This window comes from Paramormyrops kingsleyae, chromosome 2 (assembly GCF_048594095.1).
Source record: "Paramormyrops kingsleyae isolate MSU_618 chromosome 2, PKINGS_0.4, whole genome shotgun sequence".
NCBI classification, from domain to species: Eukaryota; Metazoa; Chordata; class Actinopteri; order Osteoglossiformes; family Mormyridae; genus Paramormyrops; species Paramormyrops kingsleyae.
Genome location: NC_132798.1, coordinates 7,689,543 through 7,709,404, shown reverse-complemented (window position 1 = coordinate 7,709,404; position 19,862 = coordinate 7,689,543). Strand labels below are relative to the sequence as shown.

Sequence of the window (19,862 nt, the reverse complement as noted above, 5' to 3'; positions counted from 1 at the left end):
AGCAGAATTCACGTCACGCAAGCAGCATTTCTCACTTGCAGCTGCCGGTACTATGCTGAAATGCTGAATTTGGGCACGAGGGTTGCAAAGACTTGCGAGTAGGCCATTAATACCTGTGCGCAAAATATAATTTACTGGTGAGTATGTTATTGCACTTGTGACTTTTGACATAAATGTAATGCTATACGGGTTAACACCCACAGAACTGTGGCCGTAATTCCGACCTTTGGCAGAGTCAAACAAATTGACAGAAAAATGTATAGTTTCATTTCCAAAATGCCTGTTGTTCTGTTATGTAGACTCTGTTATCCCTGATCGTTATGAGATGTGTTTACTATGTTCATCTGCACTGCAGCACAGCCATGAGCAAAAATTATGGGGGGATAGGGAGGTTGTAACCCCCCAATAATCAAAACCAGCCAATACAACCCCCTGGAAACCCTTAAATGGCTGGAGACCTCAACTTCCCCAATGCTGAACCGAAAGTTATGATCTTGAGCGCAGTCTAGGAAAAACACATGAATGCACAGAAAAATGTGGTAAATTTGAAAAATTGCACGCTCTTGCAAATTTTGCTGAGTTTTCAGGATTTTTTTTCTGTGATCACAAAATTGCGAAATCCTGGAGGGACCTGCTGAAAAGATCAGGGGCGGTTGCAAAAATCAAGACTTTGCTCCTGCAGAAATGTTCAGCTCCTCATTAAATTATGTAAGTCTTAATGTTTATGAGTCTTTATCCAGGAGTTGGAGGCTGTAGGACTTTAGCTTGAAACACATGCACAAAATAGCCAATAGCAGATGGGTATATTGTGGCCATGAAGGGTTGCAGATGGTCAGCAACAATATACAAGTAGGTTGTGGCATTTGAGAAATGGTTGGTGTTAACAGGTACAGTGGGTGTTTCTTGCTTTTCGAACTCTGGAGACTGTTGTGCATGAAGATCACAGGACATCGACAGTTACAGAAATACTCAAACCAGCCCATCTGGAACCAGCAATCGTGACATGGTCAAGATCACCAAGATCACATCTTTTTCCTCATTCTGGTGTGTGACGTGAACATTACATGAAACTCCTAATCTTCCTAATCTGTAGCTGCATGATATTATGCACTGCGCTGCTGCCACATATTTGACTGATTAGATAATTATATGAATAAGAAGATGTACAAATTTTCCTAATAAAACGCTCAGCGAGTGTAACACTCGGCACTCTGATGGAAAGGAAAGGGTTCAGTTTACTGCTTATTTCTACTCCAAGCATGGAGACTATTATGGGTAATTAAAAATCCATGAATATCGGTTGTTTAGACAAGTAATTGAACACGCCTAACTGTGTAGAAGAGTGTCGCATACGAAAGGTTTAATGATCATGAAGTGTCTGAGAAAGCGTAAAATAGCATGTCACCACGGCACCTACAGTAAAAAGTAAATTATTCCGGGTCACGCCACAGTCATGTGCAATATGTAACTGTAATGTAAAGTGCGTGATCATGTATTAATGTTGTAAATAATAAGTGTTTTACCCGTCTAATGTTGTACCATAGAAAGCGAGTTTCCATTAGTATCTACCCTGAGTGTGAGAGTTAATTTTCGACTTATCGAAAAATGGTTATCGCTGGCAGCGGGCGGTAAATAAACCTGAGCTTGAGTTTTTAATCAGCTGATATCTCCCTTATTTAAAAAAGGAGCCACACCCATGTTACAATAATATTTAATACGGGAAACAACGCGATGTTACAGTAGGACTTTATGAATCCTGAAGACACGTAATTCTGTTTACTACAAGGGCATTATTTGAGTATAAACGACGGTGATTTAAATATTGCGTTATAGGTTAATTTACAGGAGGATTCTTACGAAATATATACATGTTTCACATAACTGTACCGTTGGACTGGACGAAGTAATTTTGTGTTAATATAAATACTCTAGGTATTATAATACTCTTCGATCTGACCTACATTTTAATATTAAAATAAATATTTATGTTATTATATTGGAGTTTGAGTGATTCAGATTAATATGTAGGCTAGTCTGAGCTGAAGACTGAGTAAAATATAACACGTGCTTAGACTATTAAATGTAATATTCTGTATTCTGCATGTATCATTCTGTAGCCAGTCTGTGCGGACTAGAGGATGTAAGGATCATGTGAGCAAAAAACTTACCTTCTTATGTTCTTATAATAGTGTAAGCGTTTTGTGGGCATTCTCGTGTTATCTTGGAGCCGGTGTCGGTGTCAGATCGGTGCGCCTTTCGCGATAATAATTCCGCTTAATTGCCCTCTAGACTGGATCCATATTAAAGGCGTTTGTCTTTAATAACCCGAAGATGTGACAAAGGACGGAATGGAGACGTGTATCCCAACTTTTTGTGGCATGTATTACATAAGCCCGCGGGGTGATGTAACGCCATGGCAAAACTTGTATTTCTTCTTTACTGGCATTTTCATACGCTCGAATTTCGGTGGAACTGTTTATTACTGAAGCACATTCACATTTTTTCTTTAATTACATTTTTTTCCAAACTATACGTGTGACCTGTACCCTACACCCTGTACGTGTTGTACCGGTGCTTGCTGGCACAGTCCAGCCCCGTTAATATAATTGCCATTCGCTTCTCGCAGGATGACGCCAGTCAATAAAGGAGGGGGAAAGGGCGGCGTTTCGGGGCCGGAGGGGGGGCACTTTCCACGACTCTGTGGGACCGATCCATCTCCACCTCCTTTCTGAAGTTACACGGCCAGCCCAAGCACATAAACCGGGCGTTTTTCACAGGTAAGCCTGACTTTTCCTGTTTCCAGATTCACAACAATACAGCAAAATAAAAAAGCGGACTGAAGACCGAGGCGCAGTGGGATAGCCTCGTAACTTCCTTATGCGGTATCACTTAACAAAGTTTTGCTTAAACGCCGGATGAAGTGTTAATGTGGATCCCAGCGTTTGCAGAAACAGGCGCGATACGGGAACATTCACTTGGGAAGAAAAGTTAAAAAATCGGTAGGTAAATATTTCGGGTTGGCTTAGCAGTATTGCATTTTTAGTAAGACTGCTGGTCATGTGTAAAAGTCAATTAGATCTGCATCAGGCTCCCTAATTCTTATGTAACTTTTGAAAGTTAGTCTAGATGAACGAAAACGTGTTTTAGCAACAGATGTGCAGAAATGACACGTTTTCAAGACATCAGTGATGTGTTTCCTCTTACGGAGGGCATTTAAAGAGGCAAAGCGTCGAAGTGCACCCATGTACACATCACTACATGTTCGCCGTGTTCTTCCGGAGGGCTGCGGCAGATCCATGGGGGCAGCCGGCATGGATCGGACCGCGGCAAAACCTCATGTTCTGGGTCGACGTGGCCGCACGTTTGTGTGCGGCATTGTGCAGGATCCGTGCACTTATCGTGGCGCCCCCTCGCTTTCATGTTTCTATGTGTGTGTGTCTACGTGTCTCGGCTGGTTTTACTGTCACACTGTCTTGTCTGACACGGACCACACTGGAAAGTTTTTTGCAGGAATGCATGCAGACGCAGTAAAGGACTTTACTCATGCCTTGGGGCAGCTTAGTCCCGCAGGCCAGACTATAGGGCTGGGTGGACTGGCGCATCTTAAACTTGAAGTTCGACCCTGTGATAGAAGTTCAGTGAAAGTGCAGGTTACATTTATTACGGTAATTAATTAGTAAATAATTACGGTAGCAATTATTCACCCTGGAAGCCTTTCTTGTGGTTTTTATGAGAGTGTGCTCCATCCCTAATCGCCGCAGGAATTTCAGCGAATGTCGTGCAGTTGGGATTATAGACTGCTGGCATGTCGGAGGTGGCGCGCCGCGGCAGCGCGACAGTCACCGGAAGCCTTGCGCTGCTCCCGGGCCACCACGCGCTCCCCTTTCCTCCTCATTGCGATGGCGTTCATGCTCTTCATGGTTCGTTTAGGTATCAGAGCCTGAGAACACCCAGCCATTCACTTGCGCCCCCCACCCCATGTCCTTTTTTTATACTGCTTCCTCCCCGCACCTATTCTCTAAAAATGTTCACCCGTTGTGCCGTTGCATGGTACTCGTCCATCTTTACTGCTGTGAGTTTACGTGCGCTGTCGCCCCCCCCCCCTTTCCCATCCCTCTCTCACCCGATTTGTATGGGTTACCCGCTCACTTTTGTCAGCCTTTTGCAGACAAAGGTTTCCTTGTTCTGGGGCGTCATGGCTGGACGGGGGAACTGAGATTCATGGTTGCTGTGTGTGTGTGTGTGTGTGTGTGTTAGGAAGAAGTTCTGGTCAAGGGCTGAGGCAGTGTGACACTTCAGACAGGGAGCCGTATTGTGACTGACCAAGGACGATGGAGGTAGTGTTCTGCAGGTGATGTCAGGGGAGTGACCACAGTAAGAACAGTAGCTGATTCTTTCAACACAGTTGCTGCAATATTGCGATCAACTAAACGTGTGACTTCAGCTTGGCTGTGCTTGGCCAGTAGGCCTCCATTTTCGGTCTGGAAAGTGGATTCAAGCTTCTCAGCAGAGTGCTGTAAACCCTGAAATGGGGCTTGAGAGCTTCAGAGCTGGTCAAGCTCTCTCTCTCTCTCTCTGTCCCTGTCTCTCTCTCTCTCTGTCCCTGTCTCTCTCTCTCTCTCCCTCTCTCTCTCTCTGTCCCTGTCTCTCTGTCTCTCTGTCTCAGCCAGTTTCTGGGTCAAAGGATGGCATTCCTAACTCCACACCCCACCCCCAGAACATAATGACAAACACTCCCAAACCTATTCACATGGGTGACTTTGTGTGACTTCCGGTTCCCAAATAGATTTGCTTAAACTCAGTATAATAACCCCGCCCCCCCCCCTCAAAATACCCCAAACCTAGGGCTATAAGAGCCAGGGGGGAAGGGGAATGTGTGCCCAGCCTGGATTTAATTTGGCTTAATCCCCCCCCCCCCAAAAAAAAAAAAAAAACACACGGACCTTTGCATTTAAATGATTAAGTTGTGTCCTTCCATAATATCAAATGCACTCCCTACACTTGCCTAGCCCCTCATATCTACCCCCACCTCACTGGAGCAGGTGTCTCGGTACTGAAGTGTGGACACCAGGACAAGGACGTCCAAGGTCACCCTGTCGCTTTTTATCCCCCTGCATTGGAAGCCATATCCTGTGATCTTTTGTACCATCCGTCTATGTGTGTTGGGTGGAGTGGAGTTCATGTCCCTCCCCTAATGTCTCACCGATGTGCCAAAGTGCTTTCAGGTGTCTGTTTACGGCCTGTTGTTCCCTCCCAGCCCACAGGCTGTCGCTTCATGCCCTCACGATGTAACATTGTGGTCCCCCCCCTCCCCCAGAGCTGCCATTCAGGAGCCACGATCGAATCTCGCTACTAAGCTTCCGCACTCGGCGGTTTCGGAAGACCGATAGCCATCCTCGGGTTTGGTGACGGCCCGCGTCGTCTCACGTCGTACCTCGGTTGCGGCATCACCACGTCCGTCAGAAAAACTGTGAGAGCCTGAGACCATGAATACACAGGGCAACCCGGCGCTCTTCAGTCCCAGATTCCAGAGATCAAGTTTCGTCCTGCCTGTCTGCCCCGGGGAAGACGGCTCTGTGTACATAAGGAAAACGACTTATAGGAAATAGAGTATTCCCCGACACCCCCGCTAAATGTTAGTAGTAATTTACTGCACGGTTAATAATCCCTGTAGGTCCTTCCTGTGCCATGCCTCTGCCTAAGGTTTGTCTGTAGTTGTAAGTCTCTGGTTTGATTAATTCTCTATGCTCTCCTTCCTCGCCTCCCTTTGCTTGTGAGTAAGTGGCAGGTCAGAACAATAGGGCCTGTCCTGCCCTGACAATGGCCATTATGGATAGGTGGGAGGGAGAAAGTTCCCGTCTTTCATCCTTTCATCGGCAAATCTTTTTACGCGTTGTCGTCGATGGTTGCGGTTGGGTGTCGGTTTTTTTTTTTTTTTTTTTCGTCCGCAAGTTTGTGTGAATCACTCATTTTACCCATGTTCGGCACGCAAGTCCGGTAACGGGTATCCACAGAAATCTCGACTTTCGTGGTTTCTGCCCCGTGCCAGCTGCGAGCCGGCACATGCAAGTTTCCGGTCACTGTCGAGTTCCGCTGCCATAATTAGGGTCCCAGTGCCGTGAAGAGGAGCCGGTGAGGAAGTGGCCGGGATTCGCAGGGCTGCTTTCACCCTCATGGGGCCGCCGGTGGGGGTGAGTGAGGAGGACCTGGGGATGGATGGCGTGGTTCTTAGGGTGCTGGAGGTGGGGGTGTGTGTGGAGTGACTGAAGGGATGGTGATGTCACTCTTTATTCCCCATGGTGAGGAAGTGGGTGAGAGGTTAAGGGGGGGGGGGTGTTTTGTTTGGTGGGGAGGCTCGTCTCCGCAGAGTGAGCAGCGGGCTTGGGGGGGCGGGGGGATTTGAATGGAGGAGACTGAGAGGCAGTGAGGAGAGAACTTTTGATGGAAGTGGAACTTTGGAAACAAAGACGGGGGGCATGGCCTTCAAAGGCACTGCTGCCTCTGTGGCCTCCCCCTCCCGCGGGCCGCTCTGGCCGCAGAGACACAGACATGTAGGCTGTCCCTCCCCCTCACCCCATCTCGCCACTGAAATCGGCCCAAATCTCTTCACTCATTGCTCACCCCCGTTCCTTCCTGCCAGGCTCTGTTGCTCTCCTCCGTCCCCTTGCTGCAGTCTCTTTCATCCTTTCATTGCAGCTTCTGGTGCCATTTATCCCTTTCTCTGTCTGTTCCCGTCACACACATTCTCTCACACAACTGACGACCCCAGCTAGCGCTAGCCTGAGCTGCTGCTTGGTGAGCCGCTATGGCCGAGAGTAACCTTAGCGCCTGTTTCAGCCTGACCAATTAGTGTCTTCTCTCATCATCACAGTGCCTCTGCCCTCACGCATGCATGCACACACACACACACACACACACACGAGATGAGTCTTTCAGTGTTCCCTGTTCTGCCCCATTTTCCAAAATCATGCTTTAAAGTTTTGAAAACCCTGTGGGAGTATTGATACTGGCAGTACTTCTTGGGTAGGTATCGGTACTGGCAGTTCTTTTCTCTGGGGGTATTAGTACTGGTTGTAAATGTCATAGGAGTATTGGTACTGCCCATACTTTTATATTAATACTGGCAGTGAGTTCTGTAGAAGTATTTGTTTATTTTGATATTAGTATTCTGTTGGAGTATGTTTCTGGTTTCAGACACCTATTCTGTGAAACTATTTCTCAATGCTGGCAGTATTTCTGTTTCCCTGGTTCTCTCCTAGTTCTTTAATTATAATCACAGTATTTTTCAAAGTGTCCCCTGTGCTTTTCTGTTGGAATATTTATACCAGTCATGTTTTTTGTGGGAGTATTTCTCTGTATCTTTCTTGCAGGAGTCTCATTCTTACAGTGCTGTCCACATTTGACTATGCTGACCTGTCGGATCTCTCTCTCTCTCTCGCACCCAAAATAAACACCAACCTAGCGCTTGACCAAACGGCCTTTAGCCTTGCAGCTGTGCTAGACTCTCTCGCACCGAGTATGGTCTTCTGACCACAGTCGCAAAACCATATTTGAACAGTGTTCCTTCATCTAGTGCTTAGTTTTAGTTTGAGTTTGATCCACAGAGACCCCCCCTGGGTGTCACTACTAAATAATTCCTTCTGTGAAAAAGGGGGTGGGGGTGGGGGGGGCAGTATAAGCAGCGTCAGCCATTTTTCCAAATTTGGCAGTTTTGATTTCCGTCATGTATGAGCATCAGTGGGATCGATACAGCGCAGGATGTGTGCAGCTCTGCGTCTCCTGCTGCCCTCCTGCTGCGTCTCCTGCTGCCCTTTGTGAGGCGGGTACTGTGCTCAGGTAGCGCTGGTCAGGCACGCCTCCTTGGCAACTCTGCCCACACTGACCTGCACACAGCAGCCGCACTTTGGAAGGTTCATAGAAGAGCTTAAGCGGCCATTTCTGCACAGAAACAGAAAAGAGTGATGGAAGGGTAGGAAGTGTAAGCAAATGCCTAAATGAGAAGTCATTTCAGTCACGGTCCCTTCAGTTAATGGGAGTCTGATATGCTTGGCCATGCATGTTGTATAAGAGAGGGGTTGACGTCCTTTTCTGTGATGGACAGTGTCTGTCAGCCTTGGGCATCTGCAGGCCTCCGAGTCCGGGTGCTCATGGTGTGTGCGTCCATGTGTGTCCTTGCCTGTTGTGATGGTGAAATTAAGCTTCATGAACCATTTGCTGTATTTTTTGACCCCACTAGATGGCGCTCTTGATTTACTTTGGGACCTGCTTTGAGCCCTTTTTTGAACAGAGAGCATCATCTAGTGGGGGTCAAAAAATAAAGCACATGGTTCATGAAGCTTCATTTGGCCACATCACTACTTGCTAGAGCTGTGCAATTAATCAAATTTGAATCACAATAACAATTATGGCTTCCCATGATTATGATATTTGTTTGTATCTTGTATTGAAATGATGCCCTACTTTATCTTGCACAATAAATCCAGATTGGTGCACAAATTTTTCAGCAGTGCGTTTTGTCCCTCCGTAAATGTTGTTAGCAAATTCCCTGCAACACAGCAATAAAAATGCGTTCACGGTCGAAATGGCAGGACAGGGACCTTTGGTCAACAAAAGAGGTAAACGCACATCAGTTGTTTGGAATCATTTTGGTTTCAACTAATCAGACCAAGAACAACAACAACAACAAATAATTTGCAGAATATCTGAACCTCAGAGAGCAGTTAATCTCAGTATAATTTATGTATTCATTTAAATATATATATATTTGTACAAGTTGTTATCTCATTAAAATTGTATTTTGTTTCAATTCAATTTCAATGTAAGTGTATAAGTTACATTATTGAGATTCAAGAAATACAATGTTTCTGCAGTCAAGAGTAATTGTGAGAAATAATTGTGATCTCCATATTGGTCAAAATAATCATGATTATGATTTTTGCCATAATCGAGCAGCTCTGCTACTTGCCTGCATTGGTCCTGCACAATCAGTAAGCGAGTCCCTCCCTCATCAGCCATGCAGGTCCAGGAGTGGTTACGCTCCCTGCGCTCCGGCTCAGGGGTGCGGATGCTGGACGCCGAGGACCTGCGGAGCCTCATTCCATCTCTGCCCTCACTCTCTTCCTTGTCCCTCTCGCCCTCCTCGCTGCTCGGCCTGGGAGCGCTGGCTTCCCTCACCGCCTATTGGCTGGTCACCCGGCCACGCCCCATCCGGCCACCATGTGACCTACACATGCAGTCCATACCTGTACAGGTAAGAGGAGTGAGCTTGGGAGTGGCTCTGTAAAAATGTGTTATTTTGGCGGGCCCGGTGCGTGTCAAGGCATGCTCATAGCGATAAAAAAAAAAACCTAAAACAATTTCAACCAGAAATAATTTTAGCATAATCAGTCTTTCCAACCATTAAAAAACATTATTCATTCATTCACAAACTAGTTAAATAAAATGTAAAAAAATAATAGTTATAAAATTCTGACTAGCGGCCATCTTGAATCGTGCACTTACGGATTATTTACATAAAATAATAACGCGCTCACCGTGTGAAGTATGCTGATATTGGTGTTCATACCTCTGCAAGAGTCCAATAATCAGTATCCATCATAGTTCTTTATTCAACAAACCAATTTAAGCTGACTATCGCTAAAAACTATCGCTGCTTACTCGGCATCCGTAACATCATCCACGTTCACCCTGTGTTTACCCCGTGGATTTCAGCATGTAAACTGCTTGGTGTACAAGGTTCACTGCATGCACAGTGTACAACAGTCTTCCTGACCGTGTAAGCCCTCCCTCAAGCCATTTGGCCGATAGGCAGGCCTTTCTAGGCGATAATGAGAAACCATAACACATGATCCCTCTTGATGCATCTCTTGGCCACCCAATACCCTGTAGCTCCCAGAAAATGTAAGGAATGAAAAGGCAATGAAAATACGCATCCGATGGTATGTCACATTACATGCATCACATGCACTCTCTACGCTGGGAAGCACAGGAGCCAAATTGGGCTTCTTTACTTCTGTCTCGGTTACTGGAGGAGAGTCAGCGGGGGGTGTGGCCCAGAAACATTTTGTTACACTTGGATATGAAGTCAAAAATGGAATACATAAGAAAGAACTTGCATTTAAACACAGGTAAGGCATTTATTTATACTTTGATTTGCTGTTTTCCATACTGGTCAGCTGTTCCACAATGGGAAGAAAACGTGGGTGCATTTGAACTCTGTGACCAATTTCCACCAAACTTTCATCGAGTCTTCCTAAGAACCTTGTCAATAGCAGTTTTATTTTGGAAATTTTCCATCTGTGAGCAGAGCAGTTATTGGTATGGAGAATTCAAATATCAGTTTTCGCAGAACAGGAATTGTCTGGCTCAAGGATTGTTTACCAGCATGCAAAAAACTTTTAGTAATTGGTTTGTGTTTGCTTAACAATGCAAACATGTCTCATGACTGTATTGATTAAAACAAACCCTAGTTTGTGATTGTAGGACAAGCGGTTCCGGAGTTACAGGTATTTTAAACAAACAGCGACGTGCTGGCAGGACCCACCATTAGGGGGCGAGATTGATAGGATAGGATAGGATAGGACTTTATTGATCCCACAGTGGGGAAATTTGTGCGTTACCACAGCTCTAGACAGATAGCCTGAAAGACTATGATGACGGGTTAAGAGACACTGAACAGCTGGTTGGGAGCCAATGTGCCTTTAAAAAAAACATCCTCGTTCAGTAAGTGTCTCTGGATAGGGGGACCACACATGCCGGCGCTCTGCTCTCCTCAAGGACGATACGCTGCTGGATTTCTACTACGAGGACACCAAGACGGCCTACGATATGTTCCAGAGGGGACTTAGAGTATCCGGTGAGTTACTCCCTGCTGTTCTGAAGTGGCATTTATTGAGCAGCAGTTAAATGCAGGCTTCTGCTGGTGCCTCTGAGACCCAAGCAGTGAGTAGTAAAGTATAACGCCCCCCTGAGGTATGCTAGGGTAGGACGTGGCTCTTATTTGCCCAGACCGGTTACTTTAAACTCTTCAAGCAAGACGGAATCTGCTGGCTTTGGATCCAGCCCCATAACCTTACTGTGTCATGTCGCCCACATCAACAGGCGCTGGGCCTTGCCTGGGCTTCAGGAAGCCAGGGGAGCCATACCAGTGGATCTCCTACACTGAGGTGAGTGGTGGTCAGAAGCTCTGTGGTGCCCCCTGCTGGTGGCATTCTTCCCCTTCCTGTTCCTCTGGCTTAGGGAAAGCAGCTAGCGCCTTGACCCATTTATGTAGCCGCACGATGTGTCGGGATCGATACCAACCCAGACACCTTTCTGCACCAGACTGGTCACATGTTTACCCGCTTAACCGAGTCTGCTTCAGGGATCTGGCCGCGGCTTGACTCCGCCTTCCTCCTGTCGCCGTTGGTAACGTGCCTGTGCTCCTCCCCAGGTTTCTGAACAGGCTCGGATCCTGGGGTCCGGCTTACTGGCTAAAGGCTGCCAGCCCAATCCCCAGCAGTTCATTGGGATTTTTGCACAGAATAGACCAGAGGTACATGCCACTGGTTTTGCCGTTCTCTCCCTCCCCCCACCTTCCCTCCCTCCTTCCCTCCCTTTCTGTGATTTTTTTCTTTCTTTCTGCAGTTCACCTGCCACATATAAAAGATTATTCCCTTGACATTTTTGGGCTGTAGAACTGAGACATAATAGGATTTGCAGCACAGCCAGGTGGCTCAATCCAGCGCGTGTGTTTTGTGTGACTCTGTCTCCCCCTGCTGGTTCCAGTGGGTCATCACAGAGCTGGCCTGCTACACCTTCTCCATGGCTGTGGTGCCCCTCTACGACACTTTAGGCCTGGAAGCCATGGTTCACATCCTCAACCTGGGTGAGCAAGAGAAGGCTCAGCTCAATGCCGACGAGCGTAAACGACAGAGTGCAGTGCGTTTCCCCGACCTGGGAGATGACCTCCCGCCTGTCTCCTCACAGCTGAGATCTCACTGGTGCTCTGTGACCGGGAAGAGAAGGCGGAGTCCCTGCTAGCCAACATGAAGAAGGGGTTGACGCCTATGCTTTCGCGCCTGGTGCTCTTCAATCCCTTCAGCTCCCAGCTTGTGGAGAGGGGAAAGCAGTGCGGTGTGGAGGTTCTGGAGCTGAAGGAGATCATGGTGAGCGGGACAGGAGGCGCCGTGTCGCCCTGCGCTCCTCTGTCCGCGTGCCTGGTAGCGTGATGGTGATGTTCGCTTTCTGGAATCCAAGGTCTCAGTTTCCTGTGTGTCTCTCCTTCCAGGACCTGGGCCGGCAGAACCTCAGAGACCCCGTGGTGAGTGTCTGGTCCGGTCCAGTCCGCTCGAGGCATTGTACCAATCCCTGCGTTCCTGCAGTCCTCACACTCTTCCTCACCTCTGTCTCCCCGCAGCCCCCCAGACCTGAAGACCTGGCAGTCATCTGCTTCACCAGTGGCACCACGGGTCTGCAAGCCAAGCCTCCCTGCTGTACCTCAGACAGCGCATGTCTGGGGGCTACATTGTAACCTTGATTCCATCCTGCGGCTGCCCCCGCCCCTGGTCACGCCTGTGTTTTCGCCCTCCTAGGGAAGCCGAAGGGAGCCATGATCACCCACGGCAACATCGCGTCAAACACCTCCTCCGTCATCAAGATCCTGGAGGTTAGCTTGCCGTTTGCCCCCCCCCCCAACCCCCCACCCCCTACCCCACACACACACAACTGTATGGCTCTCAGTTGCAAATCTGAGTATTATGAATGCTAAAATCTGTAGATGAAAAGATTAAATCTTTTTCTTCACCAGGGGTCATTTGTGATTCAGCAAGAGGATGTGTCTATATCCTACTTGCCCCTCGCCCACATGTTTGAGCGCATGATCCAGGTACCACCCCCCCCCCCTTCCTTAGGCACCAGACCCCCCCCTCCCCATCATTCCTCCTACTTCCTGTACTCTCTCTTTCTCTTCCAGGTCTCCATGTTCTGCCACGGAGCCAGGGTAGGTTTCTACCAGGGGGACATCTCTCTGCTGATGGACGACATCAAGACCCTGAAGCCTACATTCTTCCCTGTGGTCCCACGGCTGCTGAACCGCATCTACGACAAGGTCCGCTGTCCAGCCAGCAGGGGGCGCTAGGGAGTTATTACAAAAAAGTATATGTCATGATGTGCAAATCACTGTACAGTAAGGCACTTCCATCTGTCCCCAGCAGTTTTTTGACAAATGTTTAATCTGTACGCACAATTTATCTTTTCCTGTAAACCTACCACCTGGCTGTGGTCCTGCCCGTCTGTAGATTTTGGGCTCGGTCACCTCCCCCCTGAGGCGGGCGGTGCTCCAGTATGCCGTCCGCAGGAAGCAGGCCGAGCTCAGCAGTGGGGTTGTGCGTAACAACAGCCTCTGGGACCGACTGCTATTCAACAAGATCCAGGTGGGGGCGCCACTAGGCCACACAGGGAGCAGGGTTAGGCTCCAGATGGGCCTTCTGAATGCATGTGTCTGTCAGAACTGTTTGGGGGAGGTTGGGGGGGGGTCAGGGGGGGTCCTGCCCATCTGCCTCTGTCAGATCAGAATCCGCTTCTCAGATCAGCAGCTGGATCTCGTTAGTAACCAGCGTCAAAGTCATACTGCTTTCAGGATGGGATTTTGCTTCTTTGTCTTAAAAAGGGACTGACTATGATCACAATTTTAGGCTATTTTGGGGACTTTTTCTGAATAATTTTTTATTGAATCTCAGAATTAACTTTTATAAATAGCTCTTCAAAACTCATTTCCGTATCCAAAGCTTAAGGAAGTACTTAATTTATGCTACATAAACATTGTCTTTTATATCTGACATTCTGTTTCGGTCTTGAAAAAAACCTGAATGACAAATTTTTTTTTAATGATTAATGTAATTGCAATACTTAATGACATATAACAGTGTTTCCTAATCCAGTCCTTGGTAACCCAGTCGATCCACGTTTTTGCTCCAACCGACATTTAATAATTTAATAATCACTTAATAAATAAAATAACTTAAGTGAGACATTCTCTAAGCTGGAGATCCACACTGAAAGCGCTTGTGTCGCAGGGGCTGTTCCCTTTAAACAGCGGACAAGGCGCGGTGGACAGAGTGTGTACCGAGAGTGTGGACCGTCTGTGTTTGTGTTTGTTTGTGCAGGCCAGCCTGGGGGGGAATCTCCGATTCATCCTCACTGCCTCCGCCCCCATCTCTCCCACTGTGCTGTCCTTCCTGAGAGCCACGCTTGGCTGTCTGGTGAGACAAACACTTACCTCCTGGTTATACCTCCTCTGTGCGTACATACACCCTATCGCTGGCATCTGACTGCACTGTCTGCGCAGATCTTCGAGGGTTACGGGCAGACGGAGTGCACAGCTGGCTGCACTTTCTCCATGCCTGGTGACTGGACTGCAGGTGAGCCTTGTAGTTGAGCTTTGTTGCCCCCTTGTGGAATGTTTGCATAACGCACACTGGCGCTGGACTGTAGCGACCTTGTTAAAGCTGTCAGACAAACCTCGCACTGCTTTTCACTGTCAGCATTGTTCGGGTCTGCAGTTTTTTTTTCCGGATGCCTCGTCGTTAACGCCTCGTCTGTGTTGGTGACCTGAATGTCGTTCATTGTCCATCCACCTACCCAGGCCATGTTGGCGCTCCCCTTCCCTGTGCCATGGTGAAGCTGGTCGACATCCCTGACATGAACTATTACGCCAAGAACAGGGAGGGAGAGGTGAGATGGGGCCGGTGAGAGGCGTTCGCTAAGCCAAGCCTGCGACACTCTCCCATAGGCCACGTTCTAACTGTACCTGCTGTTCTCTCTCCTTTGACCCGTCTGGCCTGGTCACAGATCTGTATCCGGGGTCACAGCGTGTTCAAGGGATACCTTCGTGATGAGGCGACGACGGCCGAGACATTGGACTCCGAGGGCTGGCTGCACACGGGCGACGTGGGACAGTGGCTGCCCGTGAGCTCCGCACGCTGCGCCGCTGCTCCGCGGACCTGCCGTGTTTGGGCGTCTCGGCTCGCTACGGCAGTTTGATCTGACCCTTTGAAAAAGGAGTAAAACGGCTCCCCTTTACGTTGCCGCTCTACCTTCCTCAGAACGGGACTCTACGCATCATCGACAGGAAGAAGCACATCTTCAAGCTGTCCCAGGGCGAGTATATCGCCCCAGAGAAGATCGAGAATGTCTACACGCGCTGTGTCCCCGTCCTTCAGGTCTTCATCCATGGAGACAGCCTGCAGGTACTGATGTATAAACCCACCCGCTAAGCCTGGCGTGAATCACACGTGTATTTTCTGACTGGTGACACAGGAACTCTGAGCACTAGTGGAAAAATTCCTTCCTTTGGTCAAATGATTATGTCCTGTTTAGTTTCTGTAGGGTTATATATTTGTATGAAAACTGAAATTTGATATTATTTTTTGTCTGGGCTCAGTCTTTCCTGATCGGTATAGTCGTGCCGGACCCTGAAGTGTTCACAGAGTGGGCCCGAGAGAGGGGCATTGTGGGAGCCCATGAAGAGCTCTGTCAGAATCCAGTAAGTGATTAACAAAGAAATGTGCAGGTGCCCCAGGGCATGTCGTTATGGGAACTCCGCTGACTAGGCGGCCGTTTCCCCTTGATGCCATTTTTGTTTGTTCAGTGGTTCGTTTGATGGTTTATTCGTTCTGGTTTGTTCTTCTGGTCAAACTGAACTATGTCACTGAGAATGTCTGCTTCAGAATTATTTTAATCACCAAAGGACAAATAATCACTTTGACAGCATAATGAGATACTAAGGTTTTTTTCCCAGGGTGATTTTTCTCTTTATAACGATATATTTTAGCTAGCTAACAGACTGTGAACGGTTACCTTCATAAAAAGTAGTAGATTTAGGGTGTATATCTTTTAAAATAAAAGTCATTTCCATATAATGTATGTATTTCCATAAGCACATTTTGCTTGTTTGTCGTCCAATACTTGTCAGCCATTATCTGGGTGTACGTCACCACCTGGGTACATAAGCCGGCTGTGGTTCTCAGACGAGGGCTTTAGCAATGTTCTCTCCTGGCTTCCAGGACGTGAAGAAAGCCGTTCTAGAGGACATGACGGCAGTGGGCAAGGAGGCCGGTCTCAAGTCCTTCGAGCAGGTGAGCGTCGCTGGACCAGTCTACTGCTCTTGTGACGAAAGCTGGTTATTTGATACGATTCATTTACTAAACTGTACATGAAAAATGGCAGAATACACTATAGCAGATAACTGCCAGGTGTCTCCCTCGACCATAAGCCGTTAACTGAGCCGAGTACGCCCCCCCTCGCCCACCAGTCTTTTGTCCTGCCCTGTGAAATTCTACAACCTCCACCCTCTCACCCCAGGTGAAGGATCTGCACCTGCACCAGGAGGTCTTCAGCGTGAGCAATGGCCTGCTCACCCCCACCCTAAAGAGTCGCCGTGCCGATATCCGCAGGTTCTTCCAGGAGCAAATCTCACAAATGTACAGCAAGTCGGCCATTTAGCGAGACCCCCCCCCCCCCTCCAGGGGCGCACATACCCGTATCCCTGTACTCGGTGAGGGGGGAGTCCGCCCCGCAGTAGTGTTCCATCGGAGGACCGCACGTACGTCGCCTTGCAGCTCACACTTAGATTCGCCGTTTTGCTGCGATGGAGGAGGGCGCGTAGAGCCCCTGTAGCTGATCTACAGAACACATGGATGAACACAGAAAGCTTCTGCCTTTGCTGCCGGGAGCAGCACGTGGACCTCAAGGTGAGACTCGGTGGTGGTGTGGGTGTGGTTGAAGATGGCTGGGGGCCCTGAGACACCAACCCATTTGGGGCTGCGGGGGCGAAACTCGGCAGATAGGCACGGGTGGGGACCACAAGCAGAGTGGATGCGCTTTACTAAGCGGTAGATCTCTCCTGTATGCAATTACAGCTATTGTTACCGGCCCACCCCCCAGATTCTGGACCTACGTAGGAAAATGTTTTTTTTTTTTTTGAGAGAAAAATCCACCATCGTGAGGTTAAATGATTTTAGGCACTTGTCTTTTTTTAATGTGTTCAGTGAGCTTCTCATCATCAAGATGTGTGTTTCATAGCCAGAGCCTCAGCGCCCGCATTTCGGACTCGGGCTGGGCGGAGCCTCTGGCTTTCCCTCATCCCAGCCCAACGCCGCAACAAAATCGCCTCGCGCTCAGAAGTAACGTGCAGCACATCTGTAAAAGGAGGGTACATTATAAAGACTGTAAATACGGAGCGTGACAAACTGTAAACACTGTGAAACTAATTCCTGTACTTGTAGCGAGTCCTGTTTGGTGGTCTGAGTTAATGGAATAAAATGGGATTATCGATTCCTGGGTGTTAAGCACGCATATCAGTAACAGTGTTTCTGTAACTGCAGACAGCTGAATGTTTCGCTGTGATGGCCTTTCTCTCGTGGCCACCTGTAGCTGACAAATGAAGGTTTACTCTGAGTTTCCATCCTCCAAAGCAAGGCTAAATTTAAAACCTTGCCCCAACATGCCTGCCGTATTTCAGGCACTACTCCAGGCCTGCAGACTGAGGATCCATGCCCTGCTTCTCTTGGACGTGTGAGAGACTCTGTGGGTGCTGGATGTCGTACTACAACTGACTGTCAATAGCCACTGCTGAATGCTATGGCAGAGTGCGGCCAGCAGGGGGCACCAAACAATCGTACGTCCCAGAGGACCAGCTCCATAACATGCTCATAATTACCATGTAAACTGCAGTGGAATATAAACCAGTTATGATTATAAAACTGTATGCTACATATAGCAGCAAGTATGGGAAAGAGGTGTTAAGTATTAGATGCAAATAATGTTGAATTAGCGCCCCTGCGTTTTGGATTACTGTGTGTAAATGTGCTGTTTCCTTGGTGAAATTGGCGGCGGTTACCGAGAGGGACTCAGCTGGGGAGAAAATAATGAGTGAGGGAAGGTAATCTGGGGAGGCCGGGGCAGCAGAAGCTCAGGGGGCGAAAGGATCCTGGGGGAGGCTCAGGGGTGGAGAGAGACCCTGGGTGGGGAGGCGGACAAGAGGAGGCGACGGGGACTGGAGGAGCAGGGGACAGATGGTGAACTGTGAATCAGCAAGTCAGCGCGCACGTACGCGCGCGCACACACACACACACACGGGACAATCCACAGGGTGGCTACTGAAAGACAGAAAATTCAGATCAACCTGGGGGGGGGAGCAGTTAGAGTTGGACGGTCTCATCTGAGATTCTTCAAGAACACAAACTTCCAAGAAGAAAAACATTTCTTGCTATTTATTCACACATCGCATCAATTAGAAAAAAAGACCTACAGGCTGATTTCCTAGAACAGTGTCATACTTTATAAATAAACAGAAAGACAGCATCATGAAACAGATTCATGTAAAACTGGTAAATCATAGGCTTCGATATATAAGGTACTTCTGTAGGCATGTCGTATTGCTGTTAGCCGGGACCATGGCTTAACGGTAAAAACCTACGCAGGAGAAATGCCACAAGGCAAGGGTTTGCTTTTCAATTAACATTTCAGGAAATGCAGCAAACCTACGGTTAAAGTTAATGCTGTGAGCCCTAATGCTGATTTAAATACACGGCCATTCTGGTGAATAGTGCTGTAGTGTTTGTCACAAATTAAAAAAGCCGAAGCTTGAGATTTGAGCGGTAAGGCACAGTTTTTACAAAGTTACAATGACCCATATCACCCTAAATTAAAAATTAACATCAACTTACATTAATTCATTAACATACATTTTAAAAAAGAACAAAACCCTGCACTTGCATTAACATATGGAACGTTAATCACAATCATGGCTACATGATTAGAGTTGGGAGGGCACAATACTAAACTTACCAAAACACAATCTCTGGCCCCTATCACAAAGTAACAGACCACTGACATAATAAGAGGGCAGGCTAATTTATATTAGAAAAAAAATTAACCGAAGAAAACAGTACGGCAAGTGCCACTAGAGGGCGATGGAGCTACATGTTTGCTAGGAAAGCTGAGGTTCTATTTGTGCACCAGTACCGGCACTCTTCATGAACGAGAACATGAACGTAGACCACAGCCGGGATGCTCACTCCCGAGCGACCGTCTTACACCGTTTTTCCACTCTAACAATTTGTCTGTTATGCTAGTGCACCGCAACACATGCAATTATTAGGGCACCTGAATATCAGGCGTGGGAGAATCAAGACCCCGCAGGGAGAAGTCGGGGATCCTCGTCCCACACAAACGGAGTCACTCGGGATCCTTTAAGAGGACATTTGGGGGAAAAAGGCCAGACTGTAAGCAGCCCATAAATATTGGTATTTAAGTGTCTCGAATGGCACTTAAGGTTTTCAGATCACACTTAACCGTCAATCACCTGGCTGTAAAAATAACATTCATGAAGAAGATTTTAACAGCTTTGAAATGCTGGTCATTAAACAAAGTAATTCATCAAAAGGTCATGCTAGCTTTTGCCTGGATTTCCATCTTCAAAAACATACTAATATGCCACGAGTGGCGGCAACGATGTTGCTCATGAAATAATGCATGACTCCTAAAAACAATACAGTCTTTGGGAGTGACAGCTTGATGCCGATGGCTTTTAAATGTAGCTAGAGTTTAAAAACATGAGACTTGATTAAGTGATTTAAGGGAAGCGAGGCAGTTTGGAAAGCGGTAGAGAGAGAGAGAGACCGTCCTCAGTCGTCAGCGACAATAGACAGGGCCCTCAGCTCGTTAAGGCGGGCCTCATTCTCCCGCTCGCGCTCCGGGTCCGTCAGCCGCGCCTGGTCGATCTGCTCAGTCAGCTCGCTGAAAATCTTGTGCATCTCGGTGAAATAGACCACCTGGGGGGGGGGGGGGGGGGAGAAGGGGGGGGGGTCGAGGTGAGCGGA

General features: G+C 47.9%; 2 protein-coding genes across 2 annotated transcripts in view; one reads left to right on the top strand and one right to left on the bottom strand.

Moving 5' to 3' along the window:
• The first annotated feature begins 6 nt into the window (after positions 1-6).
• On the top strand, positions 7-17,332 carry acsl2 (acyl-CoA synthetase long chain family member 2). Its single transcript, XM_072704619.1, has 22 exons — positions 7-137; positions 2,627-2,777; positions 9,012-9,250; positions 10,741-10,855; positions 11,101-11,165; positions 11,432-11,533; positions 11,767-11,866; positions 11,968-12,146; positions 12,269-12,301; positions 12,398-12,449; positions 12,573-12,646; positions 12,788-12,865; positions 12,953-13,087; positions 13,278-13,412; positions 14,145-14,240; positions 14,327-14,399; positions 14,624-14,712; positions 14,830-14,946; positions 15,084-15,227; positions 15,422-15,523; positions 16,044-16,115; positions 16,342-17,332. The coding sequence occupies exons 3-22, from the start codon at positions 9,014-9,016 to the stop codon at positions 16,480-16,482; spliced, it is 2,139 nt and encodes a 712-aa protein (XP_072560720.1). The 5' UTR covers positions 7-137; positions 2,627-2,777; positions 9,012-9,013; the 3' UTR covers positions 16,483-17,332.
• A 904-nt stretch (positions 17,333-18,236) lies between these two features.
• Positions 18,237-19,862, bottom strand: part of bin3 (bridging integrator 3) — a 33,547-nt gene continuing 31,921 nt past the window's right edge. The window contains exon 9 of the mRNA XM_072704620.1: positions 18,237-19,814. Coding sequence (XP_072560721.1) covers positions 19,668-19,814 — 147 coding nt within the window. The 3' untranslated portion in view covers positions 18,237-19,667. The remainder of the gene's footprint in view (positions 19,815-19,862) is intronic.